Raw genomic sequence first — 21,026 nt, 5'->3', positions numbered from 1 at the left:
AGAGAATTCATGCAATCCGCCTTAAAACTTCCTCTAGATAATTCACTGGGGTTGATGATCCCTAAGCCAGGGATCATCAACTAGATTCAGCCGTGGGCCGTTTTTTTCTGCAGTGGATGGTTGGGGGGCAGGAACATAATTACAAATAACTTGGACCCATTCTTCCTAACAGTGGCAGTGGATAAGCTTCCTAACTTTTTAGCGGCCCCCACACCAGACGGCAAGCCTGGCCCACACCACCAGTGTTCTATCCACCTCAACTGTGAGAGTGTGGAGGTGTTACAGACAGCCTACGAAGACTGCAAGGAGGGACGGCCTTCGTTCAGGTAAACACAGACACGCACGTACGGACTCACACACATCCAGGGACCCACACAAGTGCATACAGGTTCACATACCACACACACACTCACTCACTCGCTCACTCACATTCTTCCTTTTCTCTCCCCTACAGGCCCATGATCGAGATGACCATTCCATCGGTGTTGGACCCAACTCTGGCGCCACCTGGTAGTCATGTGGTGTTACTGTTCACCCAGTTTACACCATATAGTCTGGTGGGAGGGAGAGCGTGGACAGACCAGGACAGAGAGGCCTTTGCAGACTCCGGTTAGAGCGCACACACACACGTGGAAACACTCTTAGAGCAGTTGTCACTGATGCTAGTAACAGAAACATCACCCACACAGAAAGTCATCATCCTCAGAAGATTTTGTATAACATTTTACTGCTCATCACAGGCATTATTGAACGTATATGAAACTGACTATGTCTCCGTGTGCCTGTGTATCTGTGTAGTATTTAGCTGGATTGAGCAGTATGCCCCTGGGTTCAAATCCTCCATTGTTGGCAAAGACATCCTGACTCCCCCCGACCTGGAGAGGATATTTGGCCTAACTGGAGGGGTATGTGTGTGTGAAAATGTCTGTGTATGCAGTGTGTGTGACGGTTCACATCCACAATGTACGTGCATATCAATATTTCAGGTCGAGCTAGTAGTAGAGTAGATAGCATTCCACTGGGAAGTAGCATGTATTTATACAAAGTTCTGATTTGCACACCACCAAACACCAAACCACAGACTCTGAACCAGGAAGTGATTTATATAGGAGCGTCTCTCTTCTTCCTGCTTTCCTTTTGTCAGAGAGTGTGTATGTGTGCTAACTAACGGCATTGAACGGTTTATGGTTACGGCTCCCATCCAGGTTTGTGATTGGTCGTAATTGGTTTATTGGAATTCTATCCGATGCCAGCTCCTAGTCAGAATCAAAGCTCATATCTGGTATTCAAAGTAGTTCAACCACTTGGGTCTGCGGTATTTGTGTAAGTGTTTCTGGTTCATGGCTCATTTTGCATGCTTAAACTACTGTGCACTTTTACACTGCTGCTTTCACAAAGCCGATGAATGGACTCTGAAAGTGCAGTTTAAAGACTTAAGTCTAAGACTAGTGCAGTTAGTAAGTCCCAAGAGTATTACCAGCTTGACTATGTTCTCATCTACTCATTCACGGACTCAATTCCATTTCTCCTTATTTCATTCAGTCCTGTTCTTTCCATTCTCTCAGTTCCCCATCAGGGAACAACCATAGAGACATGGAGGAGTGAGTCAAAGCCCCTGTCTTCTTAGTCATGCCTAAATGAGAAGTGGGGTTAGCAAAGTTATGCCCTAAACCTTACCCTTACTGACCCCCCCTATTCTACTTTAATGGCTAAGAGGGTGGAAACTCCCCCTAGCTCATGATCACCAATCCAATGCTTTTAGATCATTGCAGGGAATTGAACGAGAGTGCACTTCAGGGAGAAGAGGGCAAATTGGACTTATTTATGTAGTATGGTATTTTATCCTCCACAGAATATCTTCCACGGAGCAATGTCATTGGATCAGCTCTACCTCGCTCGACCTCTGCCCTCCCTTTCAGACTACCGTTCACCAATCAAAGGGCTTTATCTTTGTGGCAGTGGCTCCCATCCAGGTTTGTGATTGGTCGTAATTGGTTTATTGGAATTCTATCCGATGCCAGCTCCTAGTCATTCTAGTGTGTGTGTGTGTGTGGGGGTGTGTGTGTGTGTGTACCGATGTAGGATCTTCATTTAAGCCAGTTTGCTACAGTGGGAAAATAATCTTGCAGCAACAGGAACTGTGAATTATTATGTGGATCATAATGAATGGATATTTTTGTAGGGGTTGATACATTTTTCATTGGGCAAATCCAGGCTGAAATGTCAAAATGGAAATTACAAACTTTGGAAGCCTTTTTAAACTCAAATACAGTAAAAGTTTGCAAATAAATTCTCAGCAAACAAAGAGTGATCAAATGGGGATCCTATATCTCTCTGTGCGTGTGTGTGCATTCACTCTTGCATGTGGACCAGTACAAAAAATAAGAAAATGCACTCTACTGTAAGTTGCTCTGGATAAGAGCGTCTGCTAAATGACTAAAATGCCAATGTATTAGTGTGTGTGTTTCTCCTAAGGTGGTGGAGTGATGGGGTCTCCAGGGTGGAATGCTGCTCTGGCTGCCATGGCTGACCTAAAACGTGGCTGAAACCTTAACCCGCTCTGACAGGATTGCAGGGCGGGAGATTTGGACGTCCATGCCAATACCTAAACACGGCCCTCCCAGTTGAAGGGTCTTCATAGCCCGGTGCACCGTTTGGGCAGTTTTTAAATTTAGGAATACTGAAATGATTTCCAATGTGAAAACTCTTCCCACCCGGTGCCCTTGGTTAGCTAAAATGAACACTCTGTTTCTAGAGGAACGATCTCAGATCCTCAACTCTCAATGAAGAAGCACAGATCTCCATCCATTTCCATCCACTTGTATGGTACTGTGACACCATGACACACACGTCTTTTATTAAACATTCAACTGATTCTGACTAATGACATCCCAAAGTGAAGCTAATTCAATCCTTAAGCATACTAGAATTGTAGAATAGAACACTATAATGAGTTGAATTCTGGAATAGAACATGAATGACTTAACAAAAGCTCAAACTCAAAAGCTCTCAGCCTAATTGAAGAAAAGAATGTGCACTCCACATCAGTGTTTCCCAACTCCAGTGTTTCCCAACTGTACCCCCAACAGCACACATTTTTGTTGTAGCCTTGAAGAAACACACCTGATCAACTCATAGAGGGCTTGTTGATAAGTTGACAAATTGATAAGGGGGCTTTATCCAGGGCTACATTTGGGGGTACTGGAATTGGTATACACTGCTCTACGTGACACACACACAATTAATATTCTGCAAAAAACACAAACAAAACATATCAAAGAGGTAAACAAAACAGAAGTAATAGTATGACATCAATTACTGTTTTGATTGTGTTAAACATTGAAATGCATGTGTGTTTTGTGAATAAAACTTACCAGAGGAATCTTTAAATCTATTTCTATTGCTTAAACATTTTATGAACATTGCACAAAATTAATCTAGCTGAAATGGCATGCACATGTGTTTGTCTCTTTGCCAGTGTCATTCTGTCTTAATTGAATATTCTGGTCCAAATTAAAACCATGTTTTCAGATTGACAGAATTGTTTCCATCCTATCTATTTAATGATGATATATCATACAACAAGTAGGAATCCATAGAATTACATAGTCATTTCATAGGACATCTGTGAGGAATCTCTGTCACTCAATGTTGTGTTTCTAAACACCCATCTATAGGTTATTACAGCAGGCCCATGCGTGTTATGGATCACCAAGCACTTAATAATTATGGTAATTGAATGCATTGACATTAACATATGGCTATAGTTGCTTTATGTTGAGTCTACAAGAGCAATTCTTCAACATCTTGAGTTTAAGGCTGCTTTCCAGGCATTAAACTAGGTTTGGGAATCCCTCAACAGTCCATGTAAATTAGGGTGCAACTGTAAGGGGTTGGGAATAGCATAGGCTAAATAGTAAATGAAGAATTATGCTGCGTTCATAACATTTAGTAAATTTGTAAATACCTGCACAGGACTGGGAAAAATCCCCTTGAACGCCCCTCCAACTGGTAATGACTACTGGGAAACTACAATCTATAATCTCTGATTGTTATTTCAAGAAAATTTAGAAGGAAATTACGAAAAAATATAGTTAAAATGTACATTCACCACCTTTCAAAAGTTGGGGTCACATAGAAATATCATTGTGTTTTAAAGAAAAACACTTTTTTTTTGTCCATTAAAATAACATCAAATTGATCAGAAATACAGTGTAGACATTGTTAATGTTGTAAATGACTCTTGTACCTGGAAATGGCTGATTTTTTAAATGGAATATCTACAGTACATAGGCGTACAGAGGCCCATTATCAGCAACCATCACTTCTGTGTTCCAATGGCATGTTGTGTTAGCTAATCCAAGTTTATAATTTTAAAAGGCTAATTGATCATTAGAAAACCCATTTGCAAACAGCTGAAAACTGTTTTCCTTCTTTTGACTAGTTGAGTATCTGGAGCATCAGCATTTGTGGGTTCGATTACAGGCTCAAAATGGCCAGAAACAAAGACCTTTCTTCTGAAACTTGTCAATCTATTCTTGTTCTGAGAAATGAAGGCTATTCCATGCAAGAAATTGCCAAGAAACTGAAGATCTTGTACAATGCTGTGTACTACTCCCTTCACAGAACAGTGCAAACTGGCCCTAACCAGAATAGAAAGAGTGGGAGGTCCCGGTGCACAACTGAGCAAGAGGACAACTACATTAGAATGTCGAGTTTGAGAAACAGACGCCTCACAAGTCCTCAACTGGCAGCTTCATTAAATAGTCCCCGCAAAACACCAGTCTCAACGTCAACAGTGAAGAGGCGACTCCGGGATGCCGGCCTTCTAGGCAGAGATCCTCTGTCCAGTGTCTGTGTTCTGTTCCCCATCTTTTTTTTTCTCTTTATAGTTTTAGTAGGTTTTCTTGTTTTTCAATCAACCAACAAAACACATTCCACATTCACAGAAACTTTAAAAAAAACTTGCAGCAGCACTATCAAGTTTCTTATTAGCTATTTCCAGCCTTAGCTGAGACGACAAGCAAATAATTCGTTTTTACATCACCTTACACAACACGTATCTGCTCATTTCCCTAATCACCCCATTCACTCTGGCCTATTTGAAATATAGTTGATTAGTGGAGACCAGAGTCTATCAAACTTGGGCTGTCTCTTGCGGAGGTCATATGTGAGCTTTTCAATAGGGAGAAAGTCAACAATCCAGTCAATCCACATTTTAAATGTAGGAGAAGTATTAGAAGCCCACAATAGAAGAATACATTTCTTAGAAAAGTATGTGTTAGTCATAAACAAATTTTCTCTGTCAGGATCAAGAACAAAGTACTGATGGGCATTAAGAAGATAGATACATGGGGTCATATCAAACTGTACATCTAGTATTTTCTGTGCCGCAGTATGTATAGAATCTGGCAATCTCTCTACAGCTCCAAAATACATGCATATAGGTTCCACTTACAGAGGTACATATTTTACAGTTAGGATAAATATCTGTTTTCACTCTATAGAGTCTCATTGGAGTATAATAAAATGTGTACAAAAATGTTTGTTTTTTTACATTAGTAGAGGAGCAGTATACCCTGTGGCAAACCTCCGCCTCCTCTTAGAAGTAAATGAGGAAATGACATGTCTAATATGAAGATATATATATTTTTTAATGGATCTTGGCACATTGAATTCACTGCAGAGCTCTTGAAAGGATTTCAGTGTAGTGGTTTTCTGATGAAATAGGTCTGAAAAGGTCCTGATCCCTAGAGTATGCCAAAGATTAAAGTTGGCATCACTCAGGGCTTTTGGCAAGTCTGGGTTGCATACTATAGGCGAGTGAGAACATATTTGGGAGGAAATGCCCAGCTATTTCTTACAGCCCTTCCACGCTAGTAGGGTGCTGTAAATCACAAAGGTTTTGGCTATGTTGCCCACTTCACTAAAGTTATTCATGAATATAATTGAGCTTAGGGGCAATGAACCACAGGATTGGGCTTCTATCTGAATTCACGTTGAGTCTTGTCTGTTTGTGATCCATGTTAGCATGTTGCGGATTTGGGCAGACCAGTAATACATTTGAAGGGAGGGAAGGGCAAGACCACCCTTAGATTCAGGTTTCGATAGAGTGGAGAACTTGATCCTAGGTTTTGTATTGCCCCATATAAATTTGGTGATGCTTTGGTTAGTTGTTTTGAAAAAGGAAACTGGGAGATAGCATGGGAGCATCTGAAATAAATAGTTCAATCTAGGGAGGATGTTCATACGGATGACATAAATTCTTCCGACTAAGCTAATTGGGAGGGAGATCCAGGTTTGGAGATTGTTCTTGTTTCGATCCATGAGTGGAAGATAATTTTCCTTGAAAAGTCTATTCAGATCTGGTGTTACGAAGATAGAGTGAACTCTTGTGCTGCAGGCCGCCTGCAGAAACACCCATAATACTTGGATTGCTCCTTATCAACTCTGCCAGAGGCTCCGCCCCCAACAAGTAGAGCAGGGGGGACAGCGAGCACCCTGGTCTTGTGCCCCGTCCCAAAGGGAATCTGTCAGAGTTCAGTCCGTTAGTAGTCACCATGGCATTTGGATGAGAGTATTGGGACTTAATTAATTTAATAAAGTTCGGGCCCATATAGAACTTGTCTAAGACTGAGAACAGTAAGCTCCACTCCATCCTGTCGAATGCCTTCTCAGCATCCAGTGAAGCCAGCAGGACAGGGGTCTTCTGTGCGTTTACTTGATCAATAATATCAAAAGGATGGCAAATGTTATCAGAAGAGTACTCGTCTCTAATAAATCCAGTTTGGTCCGCTTTTATTATTTTGGGAAGAAGAGTGTCTAGTCTTTTGGCGAGCAATTTGGTCATTATTTTGTACTAGAAGGCTCAGAGCGAGTGACGTTTGAAACGCTATTAGCGCGCGCTAACTAGCTAGCCATTTCACTTCGGTTACATCAGCCTCATCTCGGGAGTTGATAGGCTTGAAGTCATAAACAGCGCAATGCTTGACGCACAACGAAGAGCTGCTAGCAAAACGCAAAAAAAGTGCTGTTTGAATGAATGTTTACGTGCCTGCTTCTGCCTACCACCGCTCAGTCAGATTATATGCAACGCAAGACACGCTAGATAATATCTAGTAATATCATCAACCATGTGTAGTTAACTAGTGATTATGATTGATTGTTTTTTATAAGATAAGTTTAATGCTAGCTAGCAACTTACGTTGGCTTACTGCATTCGCGTAACAGGCAGTCTTCTTGTGGAGTGCAACGAGAGAGAGGCAGGTCATTATTGCGTTGGACTAGTTAACTGTAAGGTTGCAAGATTGGATCCCCCGAGCTGACAAGGTGAAAATCTGTCGTTCTGCCCCTGAACGAGGCAGTTAACCCACCGTTCGTAGGTCGTCATTGAAAATAAGAATGCGTTCTGAACTGACTTGCCTAGTTAAATAAAGGTTAAAAAAATAAGTTAAAAAAATCTGCTCCCAAAAATGCAGATTTCTGATTGTTATGAAAACTTGAAATCGGCCCCAATTAATCGGCGATTCCGATTAATCGGTCGAACTCTAGTCCGGATGGGTGGAGAAAAGGTTAGAGACTGTTGAATTGGTGAAAGTACCTCAAAGTGGACTCGTGCTGATTTCTTTGTGTGTTTTCCATCCAAAGCGCACCACGCGCTTCGGGACAAGACCTGCTTGTTCTCTGGAGCACAACATCATTGGAAGTAGTAATAACTGGAGTGGCGTGAAGTTCTGAGGAGGACCAACAGAAATGAAGGATTCCTGGTGTCTGTGACGGAGAGCCCTGCTGAGTTTTGATGCAGTCTTTACCCGGCAAAGTCAAGTTAGGATGGGTCAGTTATCTCATGAGAGCTTTTGTTCCGAACCAATTACAGTGTTTTAGGTGCCAAGCATTTGGTCATGTCGTATCAGTGTGTAGAAGGGAGATTCCTAGATGTGAGAAGTGTGCAGGAGGGCATGAGACAAAGGAATGTATATTGTTGGAGGAAAAAGCTATGTGTGTTAACTGTAGGGGTACCCATGGTGCTTGAAATCAGAAGTGTCCGGTGAGAGAAAGGCAGGTTGAGCAATGAAGAATAGTAGCGGAAAAGAGGTACAGGGCAAGGGATCCTAAGAGGCTCCATGTGAGTAGGCAGAGGCCAATAGAGAGTGATAGAAATAACGTGTTGCAGTAAGGTTGGCTTCTTAGCGTTCAAAGACATGGTTATCAACTGTATCTCAGAAATTGAACATAAATAACAGAAAATAGATGTTGCGGTGGCAGCTGCAGAGAAGTACTTCGGTGTACAAGATTTTATTGCAGAGGAGTTACAAGGTGTGTTGAATGATAGCGTCCCGTCTTCCCAGGCTGCCGGCCTGGTGTAGGATCAGATAGGGCCAAGTAGTGCAATAGTGGTGAGGTTTTAATGGGTGTAGAGTTAAGGCGTCTGCATGTTTCCCAGCTGAAACAGTTCGGGAGAGTTTGTGCTTATATTGTGACATTTTCTGACTTTTTTTTAGTTTTGGACTTCGGTGATGGTTTTTTTCGGCTGTTCAGGTAGACAACATTTTTTCTTGAGCAAGTGATTGGTCAACACTAGGGATTCTTCAATAAAGTCTTTGTTGTCATTCAACGAGACAAAGTTTTCATGCTCATTTTTTTATTGAAAAATACTGCACCAAACATCTTAGTTATATGTAAAATTGTGTGACTAAGCTCTTTTAAGCAAAAACATCAAAATTAATGACCGATTTCTTGTGTTAGATTAATTCTGTCAATTTTAAGGAAGTGTATACTGGCTATAGCATCTCTTTTTTTTAAGCAAAGGTCTTTTAAGGGAGTATGGGAGCATACTCCTTCGGTTCAGCTAATGTTAGCCCGAGTTCAGCTAGGTGCCAGCAGGCTGACGCATTTAGTTGGTAGGGCTTTTATTTAAAAACAATTCTGTTCTCTTTTAGTCACAAAGTGTAAGGAATTCCAGAACAGTAGGCAGAAACACAGGGCAAGATAAGATAAATACTGGCCTCACACTCCAGTACAGTAGGTGGCGGTGTAGGCACCGTACATTTGGTTGCGATCCGCCAATTCATATTTGTAGAAGAAGGAAGCCCTGACAAAACCTCCCAGATTCCCGCAGACAGCGATTGTTCCCATGTTCTAATCGTGTTTAGTTTGTAACAATGTATTTGGTTTTATTAACGGGTATTTGAGACGGTAATGCTGGATGGATGGTGGTCGCAGTCATGCGGTTCACACGGGACATTTGCAGGCTGCTGGGGCTTGGGAGCGGTAAGAAATCTCCACTTTTTCCCAACTCTTCGAACTTTCCTCCATAGTCGGCAAACACTTCACACCCTGGTTCGAACCCGGCCTGTATCACAACCGGCCGTGATCGGGAGTCACAGGGCGGCGTACAATTGGCCCGCGTCGTTTGGGTTAGGGGGGCGTTTGGCCGGGGTAGGACGTTATTGTAAAGTAAGAATTTGTTCTTAACCGACTTGCGTAGTTCAATAAAGGTTCAATTAAAAATAATATTTCGCCTTGGAACTAGGATATAAAAAGTGTCAGGGAGTGTTTGTAACGTGCCAAGTTACACGGGTAGAATAGCTACTTTGTAACAAAGTTCGGCTCTTTTGCTGCTTGTTGATGATTAGAAGTTGAAATGCATTAAAAAAAAGTAGGGCTTACACATGCCTGTCCACCTAGCCTTTTTTGCTACATTGGTCTAATGTGGAGGTCGACCGAGCGAAGGGGCAACTCTCACAGTGGTAAATGTTGGTTTGATTCGATATTCGGACCTTCAAACGTCAATAGCTGGCGAACGGTCTGAGCTACATACCTCCGGGCTGGCTCTTTATGAAGGAATACAGGTGTACAACATTACATAGGACTTATTTTCCCGATTTTTGACCCGAGTTAAATAATCTCACACAGCAACGTTGTAGGCAGCCTCGAGCACTGTCAATGCAACTAGTTAGGGACCGTCAATAAAGTGCATTATCACAATATTACATTTTCAATAGCTGTTTCACCATGTGGCTTTGCAACCTAATTTTAAACATTCCCTTATTCCTTACATAGAGGCAAGTTGCACAACTTTTTAGTTTTCTCAAATATTCCTACATTTGTATTTATACAAAATCACTTAAAATTCAATAGCTCTTTGACCATGTGACCTAGACAACCAAACCAACTTTGGAATGTTCACAGGGTAGGGACACATTGCATACCCTTTGGCTTTCCCATTTAAGTGCATATATCAATATTTGAAAATGCAACATTTCAATAGCTCTTCAAGCATGTGACTTAGCAACCTAATGTCAACTGTCCATTATTCGTTATATAGAAAGGCATGTTGCACACCCTTTAGTTTCCTCATAAAATGATTCCTACATATAAAAATACATATTATAAATACAGCACTTAAAATTCAATAGCTACTTGATTACATGACATAGGCACCTTAAAACAACTTCGTATTGTTTACAGGATAAGGGCACACCGCACGGCCATGGATTTCCCATAAAGCACCCAACTCTGACTCCCTCAGTTCCACACACCAATAAGACTTTGTGCTCTGCAAAGTTGAACCGCCATGTTTTGTGCATTCTCAAGTGTTGTGTTGAACAGTTTGTCAGATTGTCACCTCTTACCTGGACTACTGCAACACTCCTCTCTATAGCCTCTCTGTCAACCCTCTTCAATGTGTTCAGTGCTCACCCTGAAAAGTACATCGTTTTGGTGTTGCCGTTAAGGCTCAATCTTTTTGCAGGCATTCTGATATGGGTTGGCAGGGGAAGGGCAAAATATGGTGTTCTCCCTCCTCTGGGTCCTTATCTAATGTTATGGTATAAAGTAAGACTGTTGACCATTGGACTTCATGCTACCTTTCACTATTGTGCACATTGTCTCAAAGGTTTAATAGCATTCACACTCGTTGTTGGTTTCTCTATCCTTGAATCCTTAATTTTACACCAATGGAAACTTCCCTACAACCACACCAAAACCTGGGAAAATATCACATCCACTCCAACTCCTATGCTCACCTACAAATCTCTCAATTTCCTGGCTCTTTCTTACCTCTGACCTGCTTCACACCTAAATCCCCTGTCACTCACTCTACTCATCTGACTCTGGCTTATCACCCCCAACACCAGACTCCTGGCCAATGGGGACCTGCAGTGCCTTGAGCTCTGCTTCACTCCTCTGAAACTCCTGGACCATTAATCACTCTATTTGCATATTTAAATCCAGACTCACAAAACAGTGCCGTCGGAAAGTATTCAGACCCCTTTACTTTTTCCACAGTTTGTTAGGTTACAGCCTTATTCTAAAATATATATTTTTACCTCAATTTAATCAATCTACTCACAGTACCCCATAATGACAAACTGAAATATCACATTTACATAAGTATTCAGACCATTTACTGAGTACCTCGTTGAAATACCTTTGGCTGCGATTACAGCCTTGAGTCTTGGGTTGTACACTTGTATTTGGGGAGTTTCTCATATTCTTCTCTGCAGATCCTCTTAAGCTCTGTCAGGTTGTATGGGGAGCGTCGTAGCACAGCTATTTTCAGGTATTTCCAGAGATGTTAGATCGGGTTTTAGTCCGGGCTCTGGTTGGGCCACACTCAAGGACATTCAGAGACTTGTCCCGCAGACACTCCTGTGTTGTCTTTGCTGTGTGCTTAGGGTCGTTGACCTGTTGGAAGGTGAACCTTCGCCCCAGTCTGAGAAGCAGGTTTTCATCAACGTGCTCTCTATACGTTGCTCTGTTTCTTTGCCTCAATCCCGACTAGTCTCCCAGTCCCTGCTGCTGAAGAACATCCCCACAGCATGATGCTGTCACCCATGCTTCACCGTAGGGAGGGTGCCAGGTTTCTTCCAGAAGTGACACCTGGCATTTAGGCTAAGGAGTTTAATCTTGGTTTCATCAGACCAGAGAATCTTGTTTTTTCATGTTCTGGGAGTTTTAGGTGCCTTTTGGCAAACTCCATGCGGGCTCTCATGTGCCTTTTAATGAGTGGCGGCTTCCGTCTTACCGCTCTACCATAAAGGCCTGATTGATGGAGCGCTGCAGAGATGGTTGTCTTTCTGGAAGGTTCTCCCATCGCCACATAGGAACTCTGGAGGAACTCTGTCAGAGTGACCATTGGGTTCTTGGTCACCTCCCTGGCTCAGTTTGGCCAGGTGGCCAGCTCTATGAAGAGTCTTGGTAGTTTCAAACTTCTTCCATATAAGAATGATGGAGGCCAATGTTCTTGGGGACCTTCGATGCTGCAGGATTTTTTTGGGGTCCCCTTCCTCACACAATCCTGTCTCGGAGCTCTACGGAGAATTCCTTCGACATCATGGCTTGGTTTCTGGTCTGAAATGCACTGTCAACAGTGAGACCTTATATAAACAGGTGTATGCATTTCCAAGCAATTGAATTTATCAAAGGTGGACTCAAATAAAGTTGTAGAAACATCTCAAGGATGATCAATGGAAACAGGATGTACCTGAGCTCATTTTCAAGTCTCAAAGCAAAGGGTCTGAATACTTATGTAAATAAGTTATTTCTGTTTTAATACATTTAAATTAAAAAAATGCTTTAAAGCTGTTTTCACTGACATTATTGGGTATTGTGTGTAGATTGCTGAGGATAGAAAAAGTAATCCATTTTAGAATAAGGCTGTAATTTGGTAAAAGTCCAGGGGTCTGAATATTTTCCGAAGGCACTGTATGTTACCCTCCACCCAGTCTCCCATTCCTTGCAAGAACCCAACATATATATATTTCTCCTCTGCTAGCCTCTATACACTGGCTTCCTGCTAGAGATGATTTTCAAGGTTTTACTGTTAAATTAACTTATTCCTACTTATCTCTGATTTTAGTCTTTCCCTACGTAATGTACCTACACGTACACTACGCTCACAAAAAGCAGGCCTTCTTATTGTCCCTAATTTCAAAGGAAACAGCTGGAGGCTGGACTTTCTCCTGTAGGCTGCCTCTTTTTATGGAATGGTCTGCTGATCCATGTGAGAGATGCAAACTCGAACCTCAACCTTTGAGTATTTACTGAAGACTCATCTCTTAAGTAGGTCCTATGATTGAGTTGCTCAGGGGTGCTAAGGTGAACGTCAAGGCTCTGGCAAGAGGAACCACCCTTGCGGTCTGCCTGGCCAGCTCTCCACTCTCCTGGGATTCTCTGCCCTTGCCCCTATTACCGTGACCGAGTCACTGGCCTGCTCACACACTCCCATGTCGCCCCTATAAGGGCGCATCACTGCATGCCAGGCTTTGTTCACTATACTATACTTCCTTATGTGGGTTGAGTCACTGACATAATCTTCCTGTCTGGTTTTGCGCACCTTAAGGCTAGTGCGTGGGGGAGAATTTCCTGAGCTATACTCGATCTTGTCTCATGGTAGTAAGTTAGTGATCTGCTGATTTCCCTTGAGTGGTATGGGGGCTGTGCTTTGGCGAAGTGGTGTGGTGTTTAACCTGCCTGATTGGCCCTTTTTCGGAAGTCATTCTTAACGGCGCCACAGTGTTGCCCAATCCCCAGTATCTATTATGCAATAGCCTATGTGCCGGTGGGCTAGGGTCAGTCTGTTCCTCTGGTGTACTGTGTAATCTTAGAGGACAATCGAAGTGAGCCCATCTGTTTCTCCTTACACATATTGATTGATGTTGTACATTTCTCTTTCTTGGTAGAGCACAGTTTTTACCTAGCACCAAATGTGGTTCACACAAACAGAAGTAGACAATATGTTCTACTTAGCACTTTTCCCCTAAGAGTATACATCAATAATTCACTCTCATTTGCCGTTCAGTATGTTGCAGGAATTATGTAATTTGTCAGTTTGTCAAATGTTTTGTTGAATTTAATATATAAATCCAATTTATAGTGGTTTATTGCTCTTTCAAGTCCTTCCGTAGTTTGATAATGAAAGGCATTGTGGTTAATCTCTTCTATTACTCTGACTCCACAGACTCCTGAAGTTTAATGTTGTGGTGATAAATGTGTCCTATGATTTCACCGGCGGGAATAGATGCATCTTTCTTCTTTCTAGTGATTCAAATCACTTTTATTTGATGATAATGAACATCCTGATTTATCCAAACACATATTAAAGGATGACAGAAATGGGTACTAATGCTGTCAGCTACAGACTTGAGGTATAAGTTAGGACAGAGGGGGAGATGACTGAGTCAGGTTTCCAGTTTTAACATTTGTTTATTTTAAAGTGTTGCCATTTAGCTGTCACTCTTATCCAAAGCGACTTAGTTAGTGCATTCATCTTAAGATGGCTAGGTGGGACAACCACATCTCAATCATAGTAAGGAACATTTTCCTAAATATAGTAGCTATCAACAAAGTCGGTGGTGAAAGCAAATGCACGTGTTAGTTTACAAAAGGGGTGCTGTGGGATTATCTAAAATGCTTTTTTTTTTTTTTAAAGAGGTAGGGTTTTAGATGTTTTCGGAAGATGGGTAGGAACTCTGCTGTCCTAGCTTCAGGGGAAACTGGTTCCCCATAGGGGTGCCAGGACAGAGAAGAGCTTTGACTTGGGAAGACTGAGACCTGCCTCCCGTAGTGCTGGGAGGACCAAGACACCAGAGGTGGCAGAATTTAGTACTCGGGTTGGGGTGTAGGGTTTGAGTATAGCCTAAATGTTGGAAGGGGCTGTTCCTCTTGCTGGTCCATGTACCATGGTCTTGGAAGTTGCTGCAAGCTTTGACTGGAAGCCAGTGCAGTGTGCAGAAGGAGCAGAGTGACATTGGAGAACTTGGGAAGGTTGAATACCAGGCGGGCAGCAGTGTTCTGTATCAGTTGCATGGGGTTGATGGTACAAGCGGGGAGCCCGGTCCACATCGAATTGCAGTAGTCCAGACGGGAGATGACAAGTGCCTGGATTTGGACCTGCATCGCTTCCTGTGTGAGGCAGGGTCGTACTCTATGGATGTTGTAGAGCATGAACCTGCAGGAGCGGGTCACTGCTTTGATGTTTTCAGAGAACGACAGCGTGTTGTCCAGGGTCACAAGGTTCTTTGGGAACTTGACACCGTGGAGAGGTCTTGGCAGGGTCTTACCCGGGAGGAAGAGCAGTTCCGTCTTGTTGGACTTGAGGTGGTGGACCGACATCCAAGCTAAAATATCTACCAGGCACGCAGAGATGCGTGTCACCACCTACACTACTCTTCAAAAGTTTGGGTCACTTCTTATGAATTGTTGTTTTTGAAAATAAAAAGACATTGTTAATGTTGTAAATTACTATTGAGCTGGGAGCTGTTTTTAAAACAAATCATTAAAAAAATATATATGGAATATCTACATGGGTGTACAGAGGCCCATTATCAGAAACCATCACTCCTGTTTTCCAATGGCACATTGTTAGCTAATCCAAGTTTATCATTTGAAAAGGCTAATTGATCATTAGAAAACCCTTTATGCAATTATATTAGCACAGTTGAAAACTGTTTTGATTTAAGACGCAATAAAACTGTCATTCTTTAGACTAGTTGAGTATCTGGAGCATCAGCATTTGTGGATTCGATTACAGGCTCAAAATGGCCAGAAACAAAACTTTCTTCTGAAACTCGTCAGTCTGTTCTTGTTCTGAGAAATTAAGGCTATTCCATGCGAGAAATTACCAATAAACTGAAGAGCTGGTACAACGCTGTGTACTAATCCCTTCACAGAACATCGCAAACTGTCTCTAACCAGAATAGAAAGAGTGGAAGGCCCTGGTGTTCAACTGAGCAAGAGGACAAGTACATTAGTGTCTAGTTTGAGAAACTGATGCCTCACAAGTTCTCAACTGGCAGATTCATTAAATAGTACCTGCAAAACACCAGTCTCAACCTCAACAGTGAAGAGGCGACTCCGAGATGCTGGCCTTCTAGGCAGAGTTGCAAAGAAAAAGCTAAGACTGGCCAATCAAATGTTTTTTTTTTTTTTAATTTAAGATTGGCAAAAGAGCACACACTGGGCAGAGAAAGATTGGGAAAAAAGTGTTATGGACAGACTAATCTAAGTTTGCGGTGTTCGGATCACAAAGAAGAACATTGAGATGCAGAAAAAATTTAAATATGTTGGCGTGTTTGATGCCATCTGTCAAGCATGGTAGAGGCAATGTGATGGTCTGGGGGTGCTTAGGTGGTGGTAAAGGTGGAGATTTGTACAAGGTTAAAGGGCCTACCTCCTTCAAGATCCATCACTCCATTTTGCAATGCCATTAATAGGAGCCAATTTCCTCCAACAGGACAATGACCCAAAGTACAGCTCCAAACTATGCAATAACTATTTAGGGAAGTAGCAGTCAGCTGGTATTCTGTCTATAATGGAGTGGCCAGCACAGTCACCAGATCTCAACCCTATTGAGCTGTTGTGGGAGCAGCTTGACCATATGGTACGTAAGAAGTGCCAATCCAACTTGTGGGAGGTGGTTCAGGAAGCATGGGGTGAAATCGCTTCAGATTACCTCAACAAATTGACAACTAGAAGCCAAAGGTCTTGCAAGGCTGTGATTGCTGCAAATGGAGGATTCTTTGATGAAAGCAAAGTTTGAAGGACACTTTCAATTAAAAATCATTATTTATAACCTTGTCAATGTCTTGACTATTTCCTATTCATTTTGCAACTCGTGCAGAGCCTTTCATGGAAAACAAGTACTTTTCTAAGTGACCCCAAACTTTTAAACTGTAGTGTAGGTGTCAGAAGGGTGGGAAAGAGAAAAGTATTTGAGTGTCATTTGCATAGCAATGATAGGAGAGACCATTTTGAGGGTATGATGGAGCTGAGTGATTTGGTGAGGGCCTAGAACCGAGCCCTGGGGGACAACAGTAGTGAGTGTGGTGCAGTGACAGATTTTTTTCCACGTCACCTGGTAGGAGCGCACTGCAGGTTAGGATGCAATCCAAGACTGCAGAGCCTGAGACGCCCAGTCCCTGAGCGGGTGGAGAGGAGGCTCTGATGTTTCACTGTGTTGAAGGCAGTGGATAGATTTAGGATGATGAGAACAGTGTCAGCTTTGGTAGTGAGGAGAGCCTCTGTGACACAGAGGAGAGCAGTCTTGATTGAGTGACCCCTCTTGATGCTTGACTGGTTAGGGTCAAGACAATTGTTCTGCGAGTGATAGAGAGAGAGTTGGTCAGACAGCACGCTCAAGTGTTTTGTGAAAGTATTCTGGCTTATATTTGGAAGTCGGAGTGGTCAAATGTTGGTTTTTTGAGGAGGGGAGTAACTCTGGATGTTTAAGTCAGAGGGGATGCAGACAGTGGTTAGTTGAGGGAAGTGAGGAATGGGAGGAGGGGACGGGTTTGAGCGGGCGGGTTGTCGGACAGCTTCTTTCAAGGTAAGAAGATGATGAAGTTGTACATTTTTCATAGAACTATCCCTTTAAATGTCTGCAAGGGGCCCAAACGGACTGTACAATATTAGCCGTATTATGCCACGAATTTTGCCGTCCTAGGTCTTCATAACTGTGACCTTAATTGCCTACCGTCTGTAAGCTGTTAGTGTCTTAACGACCGTTCCACAGGTGCATGTTCATTAATTGTTTATGGTTCATTGAACAAGCATGGGAAACGGTGTTTAAACCCTTTACAATGAAGATCTGAAATTATTTTGATTTTTACTAATTATCTTTGAAAGACAGGGTCCTGTGATTCTTATTAAGAAATGGATTCCAGACAGGCTACTTTAGGAAACTTTCTGAATGGACGAATAGGCCTATAGAGAGAATCAGTGAACTATTATTTGAATGGATGTTAAGAAAAACAGACTTCATTGACTTACTGTGTGAGGTGAAGAGAACTTAATGGCAAGTCCAGCTTATTAGTGGTGGTGAGTTGACCCCCCTCTGTTCTCATCTTAAATCTATCCACAGACACCCCCAAATGCACTGCAGACCTTTTTGTATTGACCTAATTAAGTTGACTTGTTTTGAGTTGATGCATTTTCTGGGTAAGCTAAATCAAGATAATTTCTATTGTTTTAAGATACTTCTGACTTGTTTCAAGCCTGTTTTATGTTAAAAGTAAGCAAAATGTTCTGCCAGTGCACCAAAATAATTTGTCTTGGTAAGACGTCAATGCATTTTAATGGTAAGTGGTATCAAGGTAAGATTTTTTTTTAAATTGCAGTGTGGGCACTTTTCTACATTTTGCATGAAGCAGACCAAGTACTTCTATGCGTGCTCAGGTGCACGCTCTGTCAACAATTTAACAGGACAGAGAAAAGTCTTTACTATGGATTAAATGACATGATATGCTATTTCATAAAATACATTTTCTAATATTACCTGATTAAACTAATTATGTAAATGTAATTAACTAGGAAGTCAGGGCAACACGGAAGAATGTTTATGGAGCTGTTGTCTTCCGAATAAACTCTTAAAGACTTGGTATTTTTTTTATATCAATAGCAGTCAATTATTAATCGTCACCTTATTCATTCTGTCTTCACGAACACTGGCTAACAAGTTGAATCAGCAATACAACATTTGGTTTAATTATTTATTTACTAAATACCTCAATCACACAGAATGACATATACACAAGATGGATCATACATTGATTACTAATTGTCATACAAGAAAACGAAACAGATATGACGGCTGGTTACACAAAGAAAGGGGGTTGGGTTTGAATGAAAGCATGTGAAGACTGATGAACAAAAGGATTGGGTCTCTATCGGACCTCATGAAGCAATGCTTTTGTAAATAGACTGTTATGCATTCTAAATAACCAGCCATTTGGAGAAGGAAAATGCAAGAAATATTTACTGCGCTTCGATAGTTTGGTTGTAGATGGAAGGCTGGGTTGCCCAGCAGAGATCTCCCTTGTCCTTTTGAAGAATATGTCTTCTGGTAGTACCCTGTCTTAAGAGATTGTCTGTCCTTTCCTAGCCCACATTTACAGCTGCTGCTGATGACAACTCGACATGTAGGATGTATCATTTTAGTGAATAAGTGTAAAGTTCATACCAAGTTGCCATACTATGAGCTCTGGGAATGTTATTTTTCCAAACATAAAAATAGTGCCCCCTAACTTCAAGAGGTTAACATAATTGCAAAAGTAATTTCTAATGATCTATTAGCCTTTTTAAAATGATCAACTTGGATTAGCTAACACAACGTGCCATTGGAACACAGGAGTGATGGTTGCTGATAATGGGCCTCTGCCTATGTTGATATTCTATGAAAAATTAGCCGTTTCCAATTACAATAGTCATTTGCAACATTATCAATGTCTACACTGTGTTTCTGAACAATTTGATGTTATTTTAATGGACAAACATTTTGCTTTTCTTTCAAAAACAAGAGTTTCTAAGTGACCCCAAACTTTTAAACGGTTGTGTGTTAAATAAAATAAAAACCATTTCACTGCTAAACTTACTGTGAAAGTTTCAGTTCTGTGTCAAGAGCTTCACTGTCTGTTGTTGCCCAGTTAGTTAAAAAGGGAAGATGTCAATTTAAAAGATCCATCCTATCTGGCCCTGTGCCTTCTCTGAATCGTGGCATTGAACGCTTTAGCAGGATTCTTTCTCTTCACAACTGGCTACTTGATTATTGCAGTGGGCATATCTTTATATTGACAATGTCGATGCCTTTTGGAAACAAAACACATTTTATAAGGATGTGATCCACTCAAATAATTTGGTTTCCTGCATCCTTTCACAGCATTATAAGTTAAAATTGAGACAATGACTTATCAATGACCCAAGCCCAGCTGAGTTAATCCCTACCATAGTGATGCTGAGTTGTCATAATGCTTCAGCAAATAAATAACATCAGCATATCTACTTCTGCTAAGCTTCCCAGTAAATCAATGGAAACAAGTAAGCATCCCAGAAGAAAAGTGCTCAAAATAGCCCATGTTAACATATGTAGATTAAGTAACAAGGTTCATTAAATCAATAATTTGCTAGTAACAGATGGCATTCATATTCTGACTATCTGAAACTCACTCAGATATTGCCTTTGACACAGTGGTAGCAATACAAGCTTATAACATTTACAGAAATGCCAATGGAGGTGTTGCTATTATATTCAGAACCACTCCTGTAAAGCTTCGAGAGGATATCATGTTAAATACTGTTGAAGTAATATGACTACAGGTTCACCTGCATCACCTAAATCCCATTCTTGTGGGAAGCTGCTATAGACCACTGTCAGTATCAGGATTTAATGTGTGACTTGCTTGAAAATGTATGATCTCAACAGAGAGGTGTATCCTCTGGGTAATTTTAAATATTAACTGGCTTTAATCAAGCTCCCCACCCAAGAAAAAGCTTCAAACTGTAATCAGTGCCTGCAACCTGGTTCAGGTTATCAGTCAACCTACCCGGGTAGTTACAAACGGCACAGGAATTAAATTGTTTTTTAATTTTTTTATTTCACCTTTATTTAACCAGGTAGGCAAGTTGAGAACAAGTTGTCGTTTACAATTGCGACCTGGCCAATATAAAGCAAAGCAGTTCGACACACAACGACGGAGTTACACATGGAGTAAAACAAACATACAGTAGAAACAAGTCTATATACAATGTGAGCAAACGAGGTGAGATAAGGGAGGTAAAGGCAAAATAGGTGATGGTGGCAAAGTAAATACAATATAGCAAGTACAACACTGGAATGGCAGATTTGCAGTGGAAGAATGTGCAAAATAAATACAGTAGGGAAAGAGGTAGTTGTTTGGGCTAAATTATAGGTGTGCTATGTACAGGTGTAGTAATCTGTGAGCTGCTCTGACAGCTGGTGCTTAAAGCTAGTGAGGGAGATAAGTGTTTCCAGTGTCAGAGATTTTTGTAGTTCGTTCCAGTCATTGGCAGCAGAGAACTGGAAGGAGAGGCAGCCAAAGAAAGAATTGGTTTTGGGGGTGACCAGAGAGATATACCTGCTGGAGCGCGTGCTACAGGTGGGTGATGCTATGGTGACCAGCGAGCTGAGATAAGGGGGGACTTTACCTAGCAGGGTTTTGTAGATGACATGGAGCCAGTGGGTTTGGCGACGAGTATGAAGCAAGGGCCAGCCAACGAGAGCGTACAGG

General features: G+C 41.6%; 2 protein-coding genes across 3 annotated transcripts in view; both read left to right on the top strand.

The window, feature by feature from the left end:
- The window catches only part of pyroxd2 (pyridine nucleotide-disulphide oxidoreductase domain 2), a 35,011-nt gene extending 31,617 nt beyond the window's left edge, over window positions 1–3,394 (top strand). Inside the window, exons 12-16 of the mRNA XM_029640293.2 lie at window positions 173–326; window positions 455–609; window positions 799–905; window positions 1,853–1,973; window positions 2,476–3,394. Coding sequence (XP_029496153.1) covers window positions 173–326; window positions 455–609; window positions 799–905; window positions 1,853–1,973; window positions 2,476–2,546 — 608 coding nt within the window. The 3' untranslated portion in view covers window positions 2,547–3,394. The remainder of the gene's footprint in view (window positions 1–172; window positions 327–454; window positions 610–798; window positions 906–1,852; window positions 1,974–2,475) is intronic.
- Window positions 3,395–9,084: 5,690 nt separating this feature from the next.
- Window positions 9,085–21,026, top strand: part of LOC115113070 (uncharacterized) — a 48,653-nt gene continuing 36,711 nt past the window's right edge. For both annotated transcript variants that reach the window (XM_065012736.1, XM_029640292.2), the window contains exon 1: window positions 9,085–9,270. In XM_065012736.1, coding sequence (XP_064868808.1) covers window positions 9,210–9,270 — 61 coding nt within the window. In that variant the 5' untranslated portion in view covers window positions 9,085–9,209. The remainder of the gene's footprint in view (window positions 9,271–21,026) is intronic.

The sequence above is a fragment of the Oncorhynchus nerka genome, linkage group LG28, assembly GCF_034236695.1.
Source record: "Oncorhynchus nerka isolate Pitt River linkage group LG28, Oner_Uvic_2.0, whole genome shotgun sequence".
In the NCBI taxonomy this organism is placed as follows: domain Eukaryota; kingdom Metazoa; phylum Chordata; class Actinopteri; order Salmoniformes; family Salmonidae; genus Oncorhynchus; species Oncorhynchus nerka.
The sequence above is the reverse complement of the archived record's forward strand: the minus strand, read 5'-3'. Positions and strand labels throughout refer to the sequence as shown.